The 20572-nt window shown below is 48.0% G+C and overlaps 1 protein-coding gene across 1 annotated transcript in view; it reads left to right on the forward strand.

Moving 5' to 3' along the window:
• The first annotated feature begins 976 nt into the window (after nucleotides 1-976).
• Cdc42bpb (CDC42 binding protein kinase beta) overlaps nucleotides 977-20572 on the forward strand; it is a 95734-nt gene continuing 76138 nt past the window's right edge. The window contains exon 1 of the mRNA XM_057783025.1: nucleotides 977-1546. Within this exon, the coding sequence (XP_057639008.1) occupies nucleotides 1372-1546 (175 nt within the window). The 5' untranslated portion in view covers nucleotides 977-1371. The remainder of the gene's footprint in view (nucleotides 1547-20572) is intronic.

Raw genomic sequence — 20572 nt, forward strand, 5'->3', positions numbered from 1 at the left:
TCGTGAATACGCTATGTGTATAGATTCCCTTGCGATAACACCGCTCTGATGAGGGGTCGCTCTACACAACCTACTATACTGGGCCATTTTGCCTGCGTTTTAAAAACTAAGGCTAGATACACACGTATGTGTGCTTGTGTGACCCCCGCTAAGCCATACATCATTCCCAGCAGCTCAGAAGGCTCCAGGGACCCTTCAGTCGCTTCCTGCGCTGAAGTCGACGTTTAGTGGCCGTCTTTCCACCTAGCGTTTTGCCTCAGGCTCCACTCAGCTTCCGGCTTCGAAACCCCACCTGCCCCCGTTGAACCACAAGCCCTCACTCTGTTGAAGCAACCCTGGGGTCCACAAAGGGATCCTCTGCGGAGGCCCGGGGTTTGTCGTAAGGGATATCCGCCGACTCCACTAAAGGCGGCGTCTCGCCTGGAGACAACATTCTCAGCGCACCAGAACGACACCCTAATCAGTCAGGGGGTAGAATCTCAAGAGTCGAGGCAGGGTACAGCGCATCCCCAGGGGCGCGTGCCCGGGGATCGGGGAGCGCGCGTCCAGCGGATCCCGGAGCCTTCCGGCAGGTGCCCCGCCCGCGTCTGGCGAGCGCACTCGGGCACAGGGCTCGGTCGGGCTACAGCTCGGACGAGCTCGGACGCGACAACCGAGACCCAGCAGAGCTGCTCCTGGGGTCGCGCCAGACAGATGCCCCTGCTAGACCACGATGGTCGGTCCCGGAGTCCCGGGAACGGAGCCGAACTACGGGACCCCAGACACATAGCGCGCGGCTCGGCGCCCCGCCCGGGCTCCTCTGCGCGTGCGCCACCCGCAATCTCGGTTTTTCACTCGGCACCCCGCCCCACACCGTTCCTACGGCGAACCGCGAGGCCCAAAGAGCTGCGGGCTGAGGGCGGGGCGTCGCGCTGAGGTCAGCGCGGCGGCTGTCGGCCCCGCGGTGGTTGGCTGCGCGGTGCTGGCCGCGCCCTGGTTGGCTTGCAGGTCGCGGGCTGGGCGGCCGGCCGGGCTGAGGTCGGGGCTCGGGCGCCGGCCGGGTTTCTGCTGTGTTCGGCTCCGCCGCGGTCCAGGTCGGCGACGGCGCGCGCGAGGGCGCGGCCAGGCGACTGAGGGCGGGGACGGCGTGCGGGCGTGCGGGCGGCGCCTAGGGGAGGAGATCGGCCCATGGACCCGCGGGGCCCGGTGCCCCAGACTCGGTGCCGCCGGGACAGAGCCCAAGATGTCGGCCTAGGCCCGGCTGCGACGACAAGGACTTTGCGGCTACTGGACGCCGGGGCGCGCGGCCACTGGGCCGGGGAGTGCTGGCCCTGACGCCGGGGCGCACGGGCGGCGAGAGGCCGGCGCGTGGGGAGCGGGCCGCGCGGCACCATGTCGGCCAAGGTGCGGCTCAAGAAGCTGGAGCAGCTGCTCCTGGACGGGCCATGGCGCAATGAGAGCGCCCTGAGCGTGGAGACGCTGCTGGACGTGCTGGTGTGCCTCTACACCGAGTGCAGCCACTCGGCGCTGCGCCGCGACAAGTATGTGGCGGAGTTCCTCGAGTGGGGTGAGTAAGGTGCCACTCGCCCCTCCGCGCCCCTCGCTCCTCGTACCCGCGCCGGGCCTCCCTAGTCCTGTGCTCCGGAGCCACATCCTCCGTTCGCACTCCCCCCACTCCCGGCCATCGCCCTGGCCGCTTCCTAGACCCACCCTCCGAGTCTGGATATCATTTCCTGCAGCGCTCCCTGGGACATCCGCCCTGCCTCCGCCCGGGACTAGCCTTCGGGGTCCATAGTCGGGCCTGGAGTTACCCTCCAGCCCTTTGCTCTGCCGGGTGGGATGCAGCCCCTCTGCCTTTTGCATCTCCTCCACTCCCGCCCCCGCCCGGTGGGCCTTCCAAATGCTTCGCCCCGGCAGCCCAGCTCCGAGGGCTCCACCCAGGTGACAGCCTGTCCACATCCCCTTGATGTCCAGGGCCTGGGCATCCCCCTTTCTTTAGCACCCCCAAGCGAATTTTAATGTTAAAAGCTTTATTTTAAATACACCATGCAAGAGCAAGTAGATATTCTCCCACTCCCGAATTATAATCGTGGCAGCCTCTTGTGATATTGGAGGGGGTGGGCAGCTGGAACTGTCACTTAACTTTTCTTAATCTGAACTTGGTATCCAGTGAATGAAGTAATCGTAGGTCGGATAACCTATTGTGCTTCATTGGGACAAATGCTTGTGTAAGTCATTTATGGATGGGAATTTCCCAGACAGGTTAGAGTGTAAGGTGAAGCACTTGCTTCATACCTCCCTTACATTCATTTCCCCAGAGACCCCCAGTTCCCTCACAAGGACTGACTGAGCAGGAGGAAATAAGGCTTAGGTTCCGGTCAAACTCTGCAAATTTTCCCCTCGGGTTGCTTTCGTCACTGGGCTAGGACTGTGCAGTTTGAACCAGTCATTTCTAATCTTTGGGACTGATGAAGCTGATATTTACACGAGGAAACGAGTGCGTTCCACATGGAGGCCTCCTACTCTCACAGCGGTGACTGGATCTAGAGTTTAATTCAGAGCTGGAGTCACAGTAGTCTTTATGGGACTTCTTTTCTGTCCGGCTGCCGTTCAGATGTTGCTGCATTGAGAGCAGCTGGAGGAGGGCCCCCGCCTCAGGACACTCTGGGGCTTTGTTGTGTGGGGCCTCTGCTCTTGGTTACATAGAGGGCTAGGCCCTTAGCTGGAAGTACTGGCTTTCCGGGGACCTTTATCAGCGACATGATTTCCAGTTGGATAATGACTGACTTGAGAGTTGCTCTGAAAGTGAGGTCTTCAGTGCTTGCTGCAATCTGAGACTTCTCAACATTGGATTTGTCTTCTTTTCTGAGCACTGGGTCTTGAAATCCAGTCAAGTCCGCAGTCATGTTCAGCTGGTGCATGGCCTGTGAGTGAGCAATGAGAGGAGACAGCGAAGGGAAGGCTTATTTTCCAGTGGGGTGTGGTCCAGGTGTCCTCTGGCCTGGGCCGTGCACAGTACGTGGTAGGGATGGGCCGGAAATTGGGTGCTCACCACTCGGTACTCCAGACTTCCCCGGAGGAAGCTCTTCTCAGCATGTGAAGAGGGCAGATTTTGTAAGATCTGACCTTTCCAAATCTAAACAGAAGTTGTGTACTATAGTGTAAGCATAGTTTTGAAATTGTGTTTTGGCCCTTGGAAATTGTGATTACAAATAAATTATCCTCTTAGCTCAGTTCCTGCAGTGGTGTAAGCTTTTAATTAAGAGCAAACCGGGTGACACACCCGTAATCCCAGCATTTGGGAGGTAGAGACAGGAAGATGGGGACTTGAAGGTCAGCCTTAGCTACATTGCGAGTTTGAAGCCAATATGGGCTATCTAAAAGAGACTGTCCCATAACAACAAACAACAATTCATAGAACAGAATGGTCTGTTAGATACAAGGTAGAATTTTAATGAAGTAGTAACACAGTTTAGAGTGCCTGTGCTCTTATGTATGTAGCCGTGTGCACTGGTATAACGTTGAAGTGGTGTGTCACAGGAAAAACACCTGTGCAGGCATTGTCTAGGTAGGTGTGTTGGTGACAAAGCAAAGAATGGCCTTCCTAAAAAGACTGTTCTAGAATTCTGGTAGGTACCCTAATGTCACAGTGGAGGGGCTTCAGTTCAGGAAGCATCAAGCTTGTTGAGATTTAGGGTTCTTCATTCTGCCTGTTTCAAAGTCTCTGACAGCACTGAAAAGGCAGAGAGCCAGTCTACCTCACCACACCAGTCCTGCCGAGTACCCAGTGACGAGTAGATAGGATTCTTGAGATTGGGAAGGGAAACTAGTGACTCAGCCCTTAAGAAACTTAAGGGAAACCTTTGAGGAAATTTGGGAAATAAAAGTAATAGAAAGTTTTTAAAATGTAAAGATTATTCCTGGCCGTCCGTCGCCACCGTGTTTGTGTTGGGTGCGTCGCTGCAGCGTTCACTGTGGGAGTTCATCTTTCCCTCTGATTATGTCTATCGTTTGATTGCCTTCCTCTATGAAATTCCAGACTGTAATTAAAAGTTGGAAATACTGTACTTTGCATGTGTGTTTCTTCAACATGGAAATAAGAAAGTGTTTGAAGCGCAGCCTATGAAACACTTTAAAGTCTCCACTGGTAAATAGTAATGAATACAAGCACCCAGTGTGCTGGCCGGCTCCCTCTGTGTTACATCAAAGTGTGTTTTCCTGTGCTGAGTAGTTTTTCACAGTTCAGAGTGGAGTTTGAAAGAGCAGTTGTTTGGAATCCCAGCGTGCCTCACTGCACAGGCGTCTGTGTGGCTTATAGACCAGGAGACAAGAGTTATGGCTCCCCAATTCCCTGTCGGGCATCTTCTCTTGCTGTGTGATACGCCTTAATAAATAGAGCTAATCTTTTTATCCTTCTAATTAGTCCCTTGTAGGTTTTTTTTCTTCTTTTGGATTTTCAAGACAGGGTTTCTCTGCGTAGACCAGGCGAATTCAGAGATCTCCCTGCCTCTGCCTCTTGAGTGCTGGGTTAAAGGTGTTTGCCATCACACCCACTGAGCAGTTTTCTATGTCTTTAATTACCTAACCCCTTTGTTTTAATGTATGGGTGCTTGGCATGCATGAATGTATATGTACTGTATGTATGCAGTGCCCTCAGAGGCCAGAAGAGGGTGTCAGAACCCTGGGACTAGATTTACAGACAGTTGTGAGCTGTCTTGTGGGTACTGGGAGTTAAACCTTAATCCTCCAGAAGAGCAGCGAGTGCTCTTAACTTTTGAGTCATTTCTCAAGCCCCATTAAAATATTGTTTTTATCTTGTGTGCACACAGGGCTGTGTGCCATAGTGCATGTGTGGAGGTCAGAGGGCATCTGGCAGGCATACTTGCTCCACTGTGAGAGTCTGGGGACGGAACTCAGGTCGTCAAGCTTGATGACAAGCACTTTTGCATTAAGTCGCTTCACTTAATGGTTTTCTCGTCAGCAGTGTGACCATATTTTCTCTTCTTTATTGAGCTGTGTGCCCAGCCCAGTATGACCAGGCAAGGGCCACCGTGTTTAGTGAGTAAGACCTGATAGTGCTAAGCATCAGGTACCTTATAACTTGCGATTTCTCTGAATAAGAAGTATGTGGAATATCGTGAGTCTTTCTCTGTCCTGCCAGCTCCCAAATGGCAACTGGCTCTTACAATGTAAATTAATCAATTGATATTAATTTACGTTTTGCCTTATGGCTTTTTACCTTTCATTCTGTATGTCCTACCCCTTCCCTCTCTCTCTGCTCAGAAGTCCTGCCTAGATACTGCCGTTCAGCTTGTTACAACAGTAATCACAGTAAATACATCTTCACACAGTGTACAGATATCCTACAACAGTGGAACATGAAAAATTTTTTTTTCCTAAGACAGAGTTTTCTGTGTAGTCCTGGCTGTCCTACTCCCTCTGTAGACCAGACTGGCCTCGAACTCAGAAATCCTCCTGCCCCTGTCTCAAGTGCTGGAATTAAAGGCTTATACCACCACTGCCTGGCTAAAATTGCAATGTTTCTGTCTTTTTTGTTTCTCCCAGCGAAAATACTTTTTAAAATAAGAGATTTCAGAAACATCTTTTAATAACTTCCAAATTGGAGGGAAATGTTGGAACTGCATGATAAAAAGATAGGCTCGCATAATTTCGATTTTTATAAATAGCTCTTTGAAGTGCATATCGACCCTGGGTTCAAGGCATGAGATGGGATAGTGGGAACACTTAAACATTAACAGGCCAGTCCTGCTTTGTCCCTCCTCACACCACGCCATGGGCAGTCAGACTGTTAAGTGAGCAGACGGCAGTGTCTCAGCCAGGACGCCACGGAACCGAGCCTGTAGGGCTGGCAAACAGGTGCTCTCCTGGTTCCTGATTCTTATTGGGGAGCCAGGTGTCCAGGTTGTCTATCTGGGCATCAGAGATGTCTGATCAACTGATGAGTGGGCAAGAGCGGGCTAAGGAGATCCAGAGGCAGAAGGCTCTCTGTGAGTTCAAGGCCAGCCTGCTCTACAGATGAGTTCCAGGGCAGCCTGGGCTACACAGAGAAATCCTGTCTTGAAAAAAGAGGAGAAAATATTTTTAAATTTAAAAATTTTTATCTATTTTGTGACTATGTATATATGCCGCCAGGTGTGGAGGTCAGCGTGTCAACAGCTTGTGTGGGTGAGCTCTCCCCTTCCACTGCTGAGTTCTGGGCATCATCTTAGGTCGTCGGGGTTCCTAGGGAGAGCCCTACCTGCTGAGTCGTCTCACTGACCCCACAAAGTTCTTTTTGAGACTGATAACTGTAATAGGTTCTTGTTAGATGAGAGATGAGACCAAATATAGGCTTTACCCTTTTTTTTTTTTTTTAAAGGATTTAAAAACTGGAGAGGGATTTGGCTTAGTTGGTAGAGTGTTTGCCTAGCACGTGCGAAACCCTGGCTTCAGTCTCTATTCCTGTAAACTTGGCCTGGTGGTGGTTGCCTGTGAGCCTAGTGCTGAGGAGGTCAACCTTGACTGAGTAGCTAGACTACGGGAGACCCTGAGCCCTGAAACAGCATAGCCACATCGTCCTGTCTGAATCTGTGACGAGACACACCTGGGTCCTTTTCCACTTTGATGTTTTATTATTTATTTATTTATTTTAAAAAATGTTACTTTGTGTGTGGATGGGTGGGTACATCTGTGCCACAGTACTTGTGTGGAAGTCAAAAGAAGACCTGTGAATCCTGTCTCTCTCCCAGCAACTGAGCCCTGGGGATTAAATATAAGCTCAGGTTTGGTGGCAGAGTACCTTTACCTACCCTCTGAGCCATTTCACTGGCCCTTACTTATTTCTAACTTTTACTTATTTATTTTGAGATGGGGTGGTGGTGTGTAATTCAGCTGGCCTGGAGTTCTGTGTGAGCGAGGATGACCTTGGACTCTTAATCTCTTGCCGCTACCCCTACCCCGCGCTGGGTCAAGGCAGGGTCACAGACATGGGTCACCACGCCCAGCTTTTACTGAGATTTTATTCTGGATTCCTGGGGTGCTCTGTAAGGACAGGATCTCAGGAGGTGTGCGTGAGATTTCAGCAGAAAGTCCTAAGTGTTTTGACAGTGTGATGTATTTAGGACAGTTCTCTTTCCTTTCGGGGGGAGGGACTATAGTAAATTTTTCACAATTTATTTAGTTTTAAAATCTACCAGGAAAAGCTGGGCAGTGGTAGCACACGCCTTTAATCCCAGCAGTCAGGAGGGCGGGGGGGGGGGGGGGGGATCTCTGAGTTCAAGGCCAGCCTGTTCTACAAAGCTAGATCCAGGACAGCCAACAAACTACCAGAAGAACCTCTTGTGTGCACAAACAGAATAGATACTACCTATGAGGTAGAGGTCGTTTCCTTGAGTTTGATTTTAAACTGTTTATGGTGACAATTAGGTTTTGGTTTGTTTCATTGACTGGTGGGTAACTGACAATTGTTTTTGGATGAATGTTGTCCGAAAAAGATTATTGGGCACTTTGGATTGTTTTTTGTTGTTGGCTTTTGTTTGTTTGTTTGTTTGTTTTGCTGTTCTTAGGAATGTGTTAAAAATTCAAAAATTTTGAATTATTTCATTCAAATTCTGTCCTGCATTGGAGCCCTATTGGAGAACTTGTGATACTTCTCCCTCTCTGATGATCCTAACTTCATTGAGTCCATGACTCCTGTGGTCTCCAGACGGGAATTTTGACACACTGGAACCTGTCCCAGTTCATGCTCCTCTCCCCTGAGTGAACAGGTTGTAAAAACATTCCCTCTAATTTTTTTTAGCCCTGCGTGACTCTCCCTCAGGACCACAGTTGTCCTTAGGCCTCCTGGTTTCTGGTTGCTGGTTGGTTTTTGGCTTTTTCTTTGGGTTCCCTTTAGTCCTGGCCCAGCTAAAGCTCTTGACCCTAGATGTAAGTGGTGCTTTTCCAGTGCTAAGAGCCTCTGCAGGAGCCGGGCAGTGGTGGCGCACACCTTTAATCCCAGCACTCGGGAGGCAGAGGCAGGCGGATCTCTGGGAGTTTGAGGCCAGCCTGGGCTACAGAGCGAGTACCAGGGCAGCCTGGGCTACATAGAGAAACCCTGTCTCTAAAAACCCCTGCTTTTCAGGTCGTTACTTTTCTCTAAAAACTCCCTGCAATGCTTCATGATGTTGCCTTGTTAAATTGTTTGAATCCCAGTGAGTGCGAGAGTTTAAAATGGACTTAAAGACCTGTGTAATCCTAGTTTTAAAAGTTAGGTTAACGTTTCTGGTAAAGCGCCCTGGAGTGATACTCTTTACATGTGAATTTACCCCTGTTGGTGTCCGTTCATGTACAGCCAAGTAGAGGTGAGGAATTGAAACAAACCAGCAGCCCCTTTGCTGCCTCTACCTCAGATTCCTTTTGTCTTCTGTTTCTGCTTATGAGATAGGATCACACTTGACTGCCAGCTGAGGAGATGAAAACTGAGAAACATGGAGCCAAGACTGCGTTCACTGGCTTGTCAAACCGGGATGTCATGGTCCAGGACTAGTAGGACACCTTGTTCTTAGGAGTGACCAGGGCTGAAGAAGTCGATGAGATGGCTTAGTGGTTAAGAGCGCTGACTGCTTTCCCAGAGGACCTGGGTTCAGTTCCAGAAGATCTGATGCCCTCTTCTGGCCTCCGAGGGTTTCACCACGTGTGGTGTGCAAATACACATGCCCACAAAACACCCATACACACTAAAAAGAAAAAAAGTGTCAGGATTTGGGCCTGTCAGGTGGTGGCCAGCCCTTCCGGATCTCAGGCAGTAGGGTGGGGGTTACTATGGAAAACCCTTGGGTGTCCCTGGCTGTGTATTTAGCGGTCCCTGGCTCACTTCCTCCCACACAACATGCTTGTGAGGTGCTCCCAGCCTCCCTTTGGGCATCGCCACCTGCTCCAGTGTCTCATGACTCCTGCATCCCTCTCCTCCGCTGCCCTGGAGATAGGCTTTGCCTTCTGTCTCCCTTTCCAAACACTGCTGCATAACTTGGCTTACGTTGATGTTCTTTGTTGCCGTTCTTACCATAGGTGAGCACTGTCTCAGCTAACCTATAGAGAGTAGGGTTAATAGGGCATCTTTACTAAGACAGGGAAGTTTTTTATGTGATTGGAGTGAATTATCTGCCCTTTTGCTTGAGTTTCAGTCAACAGACCTTAATTTCATACTAGGTTTTTATTTACTAGGTGTTCTTGTTCTTTTTAAACACCTTGTTTTTGCTTCATGAAGGTAATATCTTCTAAACATTTTTATGTTTTTTGTTGACTTATGCACACATATTTGTTGCACAGACATTTTCTTTTTTCATTCTTGTTTCTCTTTGTGTGATGTATGTATGTGTGTGTTCTGTGTGTATGTGAGTGTGCATATGTGAGCATGTTCCTGTGTAGAGGCCACAGATCAACATTGGGTGTCTTTTTCTATTGTACTCTACTGTATTTTGAAACAGTCTGTAGTGCATTTTCTAGTTGGTCTTAATAATAAAAGCCCGGAGTTAGATATTAGTGGGTGAAAGCTGAAAGATCAGAGAAGCAGAGCAGCCAGCCACTAGTTCTTACCTCTATGAAATCTTCAAACTGAATGCAGTTAGCTCCTATCTCCTCCTGATTTATATTCCTCTCTATGCAGCCGTGTCCCTTCCTGTCTCCACCTCTCTAGTGCTGGGATTAAAGGTGTGTGACTCCCAAGTCCTGGAATTAAAGGTGTGAGCCACCACCGCCAGGCTCTGTTTCTCTTTTAGACTGGATCAATTTCACGTATAGCCCAGGGTGGCCTTTAACTCACAGAGATCCCTCCACTTCTGCCTCCCAAATGCTGGGATTAAAGGCGTGCACCACCACTGCCTGGCCTCTCTGGCTAACTAGTGGCTAGCTCTGCACTCTGATCTTCAGGCAAGCTTTATTTGTTATAGCACAAACAAGATATCACCACCACAACAGTCTGTTTACTGAACCTGGAGCTCTCAAACTGCTCGACTAGTTGGCCAGTGAGCTCTAGGGATATACTGCCTCTGCTCCCCAGTGCTGAGGTTACAGTCTGTGTCATGCCAGTTTTTCCATGGGTGCTGGAATGTGAATACAGGTCCTTATGCTTGCTCAGCTGCACTTTACCCTCTGAGCCCTCTCCATCCCCATTCTTCCCTCCTCCCTCCCTCCCTTCCTAAGACAGGTCTCACAGTGTTGCCCAGACTGCCCGTGGGCTGGTCTCTTCCCCACAGCTCTGAGGTCACATACTCTCTGGTTTCAGGAATTGTCTCCAGGTTCCTGTTTTCCTCTCCTTGCTTTGGTCTTTGGAGAGGCCCTTTCCCCACATCTTCTGGTTCAGATGTCTGTCTGTACTTACATATGGTCTGATTAGAACTCCTTATCACTGACAGACTTGAAGGCTTATGCCTCACCTTACAGAGACAGGATTTGGAGGCTGGAGAGATGCTCAATGTAGAGAGCACATCCTATTCTAGAAGACTCCGGTTTGGTTCCCATCATCTACGTAGGGTGACTCACAAGTGCCTGTAACTCCAGCTCCAAGGGATCTGACATTCTTTTCTGTGTGAACATCAGTACACTTTGTGGCATGTACTCATACAGACACATATAAGCACCCTCTTGGGGGGAGTTCCTGTGTATAACAGCCTTGGCTGTCCTGGAACTCACTGTGCAGACCAGGCTGGCTTCAAACTCACAGAGATCTGCCTGCTTCTGCCTCCTGAGTACTGGGATTAAAGTCATGTGCCACCATACCCAGTCCAATAAAATCTAAACAAACAAACAAATAAATGAATAAAAAGGATGTGACCCTGTCAGTGTGATTGACAGTGCCAGAACTTGGTAATTTGCTAACATAAGTTTCTCTTTGTCTTGAAAGTTTCCTCAGAGAGAAGCTTCCATCTCTGTCTGGTAGCAAAGTGGGAAGTAGCTGTGGTAGCCTGGGAAGGCGAAGTGGAGAAGGGTGGTGGGTAGGGCAGACTGAGGAACAGCTACTTCTACAGGCCGATGCCAGTCCTGCTTTCTGCCATTGCTGCTCAGCTCTGTGGTGGTACCTGGTGATCGCCCCACACTGCCTCTCAAGCACAGACACGGGTTTCAGGTTTGCAGCTCTGCTAGAGTCCACTTGTCAGTCAGCTCCCCAGAGCTGCATGCGCACTGCCAGGCTGCTGTTACTTCTCATTTCTCATCCCATGGTTATTTTTTTCAGGGTTGGGGCCTTATGCATATTAGACAGGCACTGCACCAATGAACTATATCCTTGTCTCCACAAAATATTATGAAGGACCCAGGATTGCCAGTACTACATTGGTGAATAGAACAGAATTCCTGTTCTCCAGAGGCTCGGCTTGTCTCTGAGGCTCAGTCCCTATGAAGCTTGCATATTCTGATGGGGTGGAGTCTTCTGACTGTAGGTGAAGGGTGTACTGTGCGTACCTTGCACATGTATGTAGCTGTGGGTGGAATCTTCTGACTGTAGGTGAGGGGTGTACTGTGTGTGGCCCTGCACACATGGCCTTGGAGTCTTGTGCTTACTCTGCCCTTTCATTTGGATACATTGTTCTTTCAGTTTTTATGGTAATTCATTTTTTTGAAAGGGACCCAGATTGAGTAAAAGGAGGAAATGGATGTAAGGGAGTCAGACTTGCACTGGAAGACTGAGATTGAGGGGGGCAGCTAAGAGGGATGAAGGATGGAGGGACACCAGGCTGTGCTGAAAGTCTCAAAAGGGGGTCTGGCAGTTCCTGCTTCCTCTGGTGGTCAGTAAGACAAGGGGGCTCCAGGGTGCCCTTTCTCGCTCTCTTTTTTTCTTCTTTCCTTTCTTCCTTTCTCTCTTTTCTTTTCTTTGAAACTAGATAGGGTGGTACACATCTCTACTATCAGAGCTGAGAGACAGAAATTGGAGGATTAGGAGGCTGGTGTGGGGACACTTGATGGCTAGCAGAGGCAGGAGGATCTCTGCGAGTTTGGAGCCAGCCTGATCAACAGAGCTAGTTCCAGGACAGCCAGGGCTACACAAGAGAAACACTGTCTTGAAAAACCATAATAATAATGATAACAACAACAAATATATTTTTTAAAGTAATGGTAGCAGGGTGTGGCTGAGGCATGAATTGAGGCCACCTGGGCTCCATGGGGAGCCTTCCCTTATAGACAGCAAAACAAAACTGAAGTAACTGTGAGTAGGTGGCCATGATCTGCAGTGGTGTTGCACAGAACAGCAATGGATTCTCTCTGGCTGCTGGGTATTGTCCCTCTGTCTGTCTGTATCATATGACTGCCATTTACTCCCGATCTGGCTCTCCCAGTGAAGAGCATAGTGAGTGTTAGTGGTGTGTCTGAATTCAGCCTGTTGTGTCAGCAGGGTTGTTGTTTCTTTCATTCCTCTTCAGGTCTTCCTCACTTACTCTGCCCTAGCTTTAAAAGTTGGTAGAAGGTCCCCACCAGTGGTCCAGTTACCAGTTTGTGGTTTAGGACTGCCTCATCCCAAATATCAGCAGTATTGGAACGTAGGTTACAGAAGCTGCATTTGGCAACTACTGTTGTCAAAAGGGTTGTTTATTTATTTGTGTATTTATTTTTGTGTCGAGAAAGAGAATGTGGACTTGCTTTGTTGAAGACAGAAATGATCTTTCTGTCTCAGCCTTCCAAGACTGGGACTGTAGTTTCCTTTTGATGTGTCTACCTTTACTTACTTATTTTGAGTGTGTGTGGCCACTCACATGCGTTGGTGTGCCTGTGAAGTCACGACAGCTTACCTGAGTTGGTTCTCCTTTCACCATACAGGTCGTGGGAACGCAGGTCCTCAGACTTAGTAACAGGCCCCTTTACCTGTTTTTACTTTTACTGAATCATCTTGCAGGCTCTGCTTTATTTTTTAAATTATGAAAATACTGTGAACTCATGGCTACGTAAGTTTAAATAGTACAAGATAATACTCCATAAAAAGTATGTTTTCCCACTTGTACTACTGTAATGTTTTACCTTTTGGAATTTAAACATATTCTAGGTGGTTTCTCTTAGAGTTGAATATTATTTTGGAATGTTTTAAATATTAAAATATATTTATTGTTTTTTGAGTTGTGAGCCTAGTGTTTAGTGGCTGAGCCACCTCTCCAATTTGTTAAAATAGCTTTCTAGTCATAGTTAAGACTTTTATGGGAAGCTGGTGTTGGCATATGATTATTGCGTACATTTGGAGGATTTGGTTCTGCCTGTGACTTTTATTGTATGTCACCATGCACAGTGCTATCAATTTGTTCGTTCCTGGGGTCAAACACTAAGGTCCCGTTTGATATTCTGATGATGTAGTGACCCTGTTATGTTTATGCTTTGTTTGAAGGGTAGGTTTTAAAATTTATTGTACTATTACTTAAAAACGTTTATTTTATTTTATGTGTGGGTGTTTTGCCTGTATGTGCTTGGTGCCTTCAGAAGCCAGAAAAGTGCATCAGATCCTCCAGAGCTGGTGTTACAAACAGTTATGAACTCAAGGCCTCTGGAAGAACAACAAGTGCTCTTAATCACCAACCATCTCTCCAGTCACTGTTTTATCTCGTGTGTGTGTGTGTTGCACACATGTGCCACAGTTCCAACCCCCGTTTTACCTCATGTATGTGTGGTTCACACACAGCACAGTTTTTAGCCCGTGTTTTATCTCGTGTGTGTGTGTCTGTTGCACACACGCCACAGTTCTTTCCTTCCTTCATGGTTCTGACGATCAAAGGACAAGTTTGTCTGGGGCGGAGCCATCTTTCCTGTCCTGATTTGTGTGTGTTGGGGGTTTTTCTCCTCCTCTTCTTCTCCTTTTTTTTCTTTGTTTATTTGAGTCTGGATCTCACTATATAGTCCTGGCCGTCCTAGAACTTGGTAGTAAACCAGACTTGCCTCTACCTCTGGAATGGTGTCAAAAAGCTGATTTTGATTAATAATTTTCTCTTAGAAACATTATCTACTTTCTCAGTGACTTCAGATTTATTAACATGATTGTCTAAAAAATTATTAAATTTGATCTTTATACCTTTAAGTTTTTAGTTGAGTTAGAGGACTTAATCAGTTGATGACACTTACGTTGTGTGACATCAGTGGTTCAGGGATGTTGGGGAAGTACTCTACAACAGACTGTATCCTTAGCTGTGAAGTCTTTACGTTGGTTTAAAGAGTTGAAAACTGGCCGGGCTGTGGTGGCACACACCTTTAATTCCAGGCAGAAGCAGGTGGATCTCTGTGAGTTTGAGACCAGCCTGGTCTACAAGAGCTAGTTCCAGGACAGGTTCCAAAAAACCACAGAGAAACCCTGTCTCGAAAAACAAAAAAAAAAACAAAAAACAAAACAAAACAAAAAAAAAGAGTTGAAAACTGTTGGGTGTGGTGGCGCAGGCCTTTAATCGGAGCACTCAGGAGGCAGAGGCTGGTGGATCTCTGTGAGTTCAAGGCCAGCCTGGTCTATAAAGAGAGTTCCAGGACAGCTGGGGCTGTTATACAGAGAAGCCTTGTCTCAAAAAGGAAGGAAGGAAGGAGGGAGGGAAGGAGGGAGGGATGGAGGGAGGGAGGGAGGGAGGGAGGAAGGGAAGGAGGGAGGAGGGAGGAGGGAAGGAGGAAGGAAGGAATTGAAAGCCAGGGAAAAGCTTTTGTGGCTGCTGCAGTGACACAGTGTTAGGATACATTACAAAGCATGAGTCTGTGACTGTGTCCAGTGAGAGTGCAGGCAGGGGGCATCCGTGAGCAGGTGAGGGAGTTTGCTGTAGTTCGGGTTTGATGTGGACAGCACCTCCCTCTGACTTCTGGCTTTCTTCATGCTACTGTGCCCCGAAACTCAGCCACCGCTGCTCTCTTGTGCTCATTACTTTTTCTTGGATTCTGTTTTGATGTTTTTCTAGGGTTCTTATGGGTATGTGTGTCTATATACACATTGTATGCATACATTGCACATATATGTGTACATATAACTAACACTTGGGTTTTTTCCCTTTGAGGATTGAGGATGTCTTCTGTCCTCAACTGACAGAGTGAACATGGAGGTGGGGTAGAGATGCGACAGAGGTCCTGCTTGGTGGTCCTGTGGTTGCCGGGGTGGGCGGTGGAATGCTGAGGACGCCTCTTTCTGATGATCAGAATTTCAGGTTTTTCTTCTGATGCTCAATTTCCTCTAGACATAGCTCTTCATTGGCAGTGGAACTTGAAGGTTGATAGTCCTTGGCTGTCCATTTTGCTATAGATTATGTAGAAAACTTGTTTGTAGTCTAGGTCGACAGTTGTCCCTCTTGGTGTTCTCCTTCAGTACTGTAACCACCCTTGGTTCGTCTTTCTCCAGTAGCGTTGTGATGGCAGTTAGTTGTAACGGAAGTTAGAGCGCACATTGCTGTGAATTTTCACTCCTCTTCCCATTGTTCTTCTCTACTGTGGTTGTTCTTGTTGATGGCATGAAAAGTTACTTCCAGTGTTGTGTTTGCAATCTTAGAGAAGAATTGTCAATAAAGTGCACATCAAATACTTTTTATAAGAAAATTTGATGTGGAGAATTTAATGGTTGTTTCTTGTTTCCTGAAGTATTCTATAGCACTGTGTTTAAAAGGAAGTCTGCATGTTGAACAGTAGGAGAACCTGCACAGACCTTGAAATCAAGTCCAGAGTGTGGCTGGGCTGGCATTGACCAAGTTTGGGAAGGACAGATAGTTTGTGCTGAACGCAGAAACCATCTATCATGTTAGCTCTGCAGGATTTGCACAGAAGTTTTACCAGCTCGTAAAACTTTTATGGTCCAGAAGGAACACCAGCAGTAAACAAAATGAATTCACAGCTCAGCTGGGCATGGAGTTGGTTGTCCTGACAGCGCTCCCATTGGAGATGCTGTCCCACGTGCTACAGGCTGGCAGTCATGGGGCTCTGTGTTCCTGCTTGGAGACTGTGTGTATGAGTGCTCAACAGTTAATGCTGTATCCTCCAGGACCTGTTTTTGTCAGCTGCTGTCTTCCCTGTCTCCCTTTACACCCGGAGGTCTGATTTGACCTTCTCTGATACCTTGTCTGGTTTAGCTGGGGCCGTCCTTCCATGTAATAAGTAATTTGGGGTGAAAAAAAGCCGCCTAGGAGGATGTGCTCCACCCTTCATCTAGCCTTCACCTCTCGTGCTGGCCAGATGTCTACCCAGGAGTATAGGGCAGCTTCCCTGGAACCTCCTGTCTCTTGGGACCATATAGACAGAGGCTGGGAGGTGTGTGGAAGCCTTGTTCCTGCCTGTCTCTACCCAGAGCACTCTGGTTCCTCTTTCCACTGGGTAGGAGGCTGTAGACCAGTTGAGAGATTGTAGCTGCCTCTTAGGCAGGGGTGACTGCAGGACCTCAGACCTACAGAAATGTGTGGTATCCTCCTAGCACCCCTCTCTTCCAGCGTTAGAGGCCCCTTGCACAGTGTCAGTCTAACACATGATCTCGTGGCATGCTGTGCACTACTGCTCAGGATTCACTGCTGCTGGAGAGCCTTCATTGCTGAAGGCAGTGAGGACCCTGTTTTGAAAAGGACCTCGTGCAGCCTAGGCTGGCATGGACTCGTCATCTTCCCACCTCAGCCACCATTGAGTAGGACTTGGCTTTTAAATGTGGTCTTGAGCTTTGTGGTTTAATTGAGTTTAGGAACACAGGTTGGTTCTTGCCCATCTCTATGAGTCATGCTATGTCCAGCTACTTCAGGTATGTTTCCCTGTGTATGGCTCTTCCACTTGCTAGGTCCTCCAGATCTCGATGCAGATGAGTCTAGATGATAGGGCTGGGGTTTGAGCCTCTTCCCACCAAGAGCCAGGAGCAGTGTGTGCATGAAGGTGCAAGTACAGCACCCTGAGTTCCCCGTGTGCTCCTTTTCATGGATGTGTTGACTACTTCTGTATTGCTTTGGAGAAGTTATAGTTTTGAACTGGGGTACAGTATTTGTCTTCTAGTCAACTGTGAAAGTCTTTTTCTATATTCTAGCTAGATACACATCATTTATCAGGTATAAGATTTGCCAATGTTTTTTTGACTACGGGTTGTCTTCTGCTTGCCCCGATCCCCACCCCTGATCCCCACTACGAGATGCTGTCTTGGGTGTGCCTTGGGCTCACCAGAGCTCCTGCCTCAGCTTGGCAAGTGTCTGGCACTGCCTGCACCCCTGTGCCACGGCACTGCGCAAGAACTGCGCCACTCTTCCTCCTCCCGACTCTTCTTTCTCTTCCTCCTTTTGCTTTTTTGAGACAGAGTTCATGTAGCCCAGGGTGGCCTCAGCCTTTCAACATGCTGGTTTTGCAGACATGCGCCACCGTTTGCCTTAACAGTGTTTTGGGGTCTGGAGTGGACATCAGTGGTAGAATGCTTTCCTAGTGTTCTGCGCTCGTTCTCCAGCACTGGAGAAGCCGGCTTGCTGTTCTAAACATGTTTTTATGCAAGTGTCAGTTTTTTTGTTTGTTTGGACTTTGTTTTTTGGCTTTTTGAGACACGGTCTTACTAAGTAGTACTGGCCACTCTAGAACTTGATATACAGACCAGGCTGGCCTTGAACTTACAGATCTGCCTGCTGTTCAGGGCATCTACTACCATGCCTGACATGCTGTTTTGATGAAATCCAGTTTGTTTTTGCTTGTGTTTTGGTCTCATACCTAAAATTGTCACCTAACTCAAGATTGGGACCAGTGTTTGTTTTAACTCTTGGAGAGGGTTGCCCTCCCTTACTTGTTGAAGCAGCCATTCTTTGCTCTTGGACTCATGGTGGGGGGTGGTGTCTACTTTCGAACTTTACGTGGAGTTATGTGGTGGTTGTGAATGGTTTCATGTATGGATGCTCGTGCATGGGCACTCCACTCTGTCTTTAGAGATGTGGACTGTTACTGGACCTGGTATTCACTGACTGAGTCAGTGTTGCCTGTCCACAAGTCTGAGGCATCCTCCTGTCTCTGTTTCCCCAGCTCTGGAGTTCCAGGTGTGTTGGTGTTGTTTGTGTTATCTTTAAACATGGGTTCTGGGGATCCAGACTTTGGTGCTCTGGGTTGGGCAACAAGACTTTACCAGCTGGGCCATCCCCTGCTCTTGAGTGTGTGCTCTTTCTGTCACGTTACATTTATGGTTTATTTGTGTGTGTGTGTGTGTGTGTGTGTGTGTGTGTGTGTGTGTGTGTGTGTGTGCACGTGGAGCTGGGCTGTCTACTATGTCAGTCTTCCAGCTCAGGCCTTCAGGGTTGGCGGCAAGTGCTTTACCCACTGGGCCATCTCACTAGTGAACATCCCCACCCCTCACTTTCTTTTATAGTTTTTTATTTTTGAGACAGGTTGTAGTCCAACCTGGCATTGAACCCATGATGAGTTCTGCCTCAGCCACTTCAACACTAGAAAATCCATGAACTACTGTGCCCAACTTTAGCTCCACACGGTGTCCCTGACATACTCAAGTCTGCCTAGCTCAGAGCAGATTGCCCTTTCACCTGCTAGGGAGCATTTGGGATTGCGAATAAGGTGCTGTGAGCATTGTTATGTGCCTTCTCGTAGAGTTACCTAGTCTAGAAGTCAGTTTAGAAGCTGCACCTGTGTTAGCCAAAGAACTCCCTGCACAAGTTTGGGATGGTGGCAACCAGCTGTGCTCAGAGGAGAGTGAGATAATCTCCTGAAGTTAACCTTCCCCCTTAAACTAAGCATGGCCCCTCTGACGGATGGGGCTCAGCACAGGGCTCTTCATACCTGGGAAGCCACTGTCACTTGTCTGTTCAGTAGCACAGGATGTTTTGATAATGTGCCAGTTACTAAATGATTACACACACACATACACCAAAAAAAAAAAAAAAAAAAAAAATCAGGAACTAATTCCTCCCTGGCTTTTAAAATGGAAACTTATTAGTGTTGCAGGAAATGTAAGACATGAATGTGGGAGATAAATAAATGGTGACAGATATAAACACCAAGTGCTGCCATGCACTTGGACCTCACATTTCCTCAGTCTGCTTAGATAGTGTCCATCCTGCAGGTTGTCAGGACAGCAGTGTGATATCCCTGACGCTTAAATGTCCAGAGAACAACAACTGCTGGCAGCTGTGGGTGGATTTACTACTTACCTAATGATTGGGATTCAATGAGCAGACAGTTCTTAGACTATTAGGTGTCTTTTAGATAGGAAGGGGTGTGATTCTGAATGAGTCTTTGCAGGCTCATGGTTAGTGGAATCTGGAGAAGTGTTTATGTGGGGGGGAGGGAGGATCTTGGTTGGATCAGCCCACTGGGCGCCAGAAGCTTGGCTACAAGAGGAGGGCCAGCAGACAGCCTCTGGACGGCCTTGATGTCCCTTATTCTCAGAGTTTCCAGATTACTGAAGTTTAGCCGCCCATGTTTCACTTCTGATCTGTTGATGCCTTGCAGACTCATCCCTCTGGTTGATCTCCTTATTTCCTTCCTGGTGCAGCTTCTGCTCCAGATGTCAGTTTAGCAATTATACTTGGTCCTAAACCTGCGACTGTGGTCCCTGGAAGCATGGTCGTGTATCTTGGGCTCAAGGACTGGAGCTGGAAGACTTCAGTTGATTCTGTCAGAGATCCCTAGCATCCGAAGTCGAATCTCCTTTTTGTTTTCCATTCAACAGAAAACTCCTGACCAGAGGCATTCTGGGAGGAAGAAGTGCAGACAGTTCCTCAGTGTCATGTCCTTCCTGTCATAGCAGGCCCCAGCCCATTCTCGTGTGGGGAATAAATATTCTCTGTGTATATCTAGAGTGGCTCAGCCCAGTGGTAGGAAGGAGGGAGGAATCATTTTTGATTTCTCACACTGCACCAGCACAGTAGTTGAGCTCATTCCTCATGTTGCTGCCCTGGAGACAGGCGTCATCCTAGGTTCTTACTGAATTAAATTTTGGAATGAGGTTCCATCACAGGGTAATAGAAACAAGACTTCCCCCCTTGTAGCTTGGCTGTTGAACCCCAAAGCAGGAAGGTGACTGTGGGAAATTCAGAGGCTAACTGGAAATGCCCTTGTGACAGGGATGTGACACCATCTAAGCCTTCATCTCTGCTTGTACTGTCCTAGCCTGTCCCCTGACACCAGCGCCTGGTGCCTGGGAGAAAGTGGCCCCCAGGGACGAACCCCTTGGCCTGGGGTCAGGAAGCTCAGCTGTTTCCTGTCTGTGTGTTGTGGCCACAACCTTAGTTGCCTACCTGTCAGGTGGGTTGTTACCGCACAGCCACACTGCCGCTGGTTGGGGCACTCTGATTTCACATCACATGTTCAGATTGTGTGTCATTTTAATGGCAGGTTGCTCCACACGTGTGTGTTGCTGTTTCCTGTTCATGCTCAGCTTAAGTTTTGTCCCATGTCTGTCTTTGTAAAACAAGGTTAAACCAGTATTAAAGCTCTTACATTAAAGATTCTACTTGTGCTGGGTGTTGGTGTCACAGCTTTAATCCCAGTACTTGGGAAGCAGAGGCAGGTGGAACTCTGTAAATTCGAGGCCAGCCTGGTCTACAGAGCAAGTTCCAGAATAGCCAAGACTACACAGAGAAACTCTTGTCTCAAAAAGCAAACAAACAAAAAAAAACTATACTTGCTAAAGGAAAAAATAATACTTATTTTTCAAAAGATTTTTGTCCTA

The sequence above is a fragment of the Chionomys nivalis genome, chromosome 10, assembly GCF_950005125.1.
Source record: "Chionomys nivalis chromosome 10, mChiNiv1.1, whole genome shotgun sequence".
NCBI lineage: Eukaryota > Metazoa > Chordata > Mammalia > Rodentia > Cricetidae > Chionomys > Chionomys nivalis.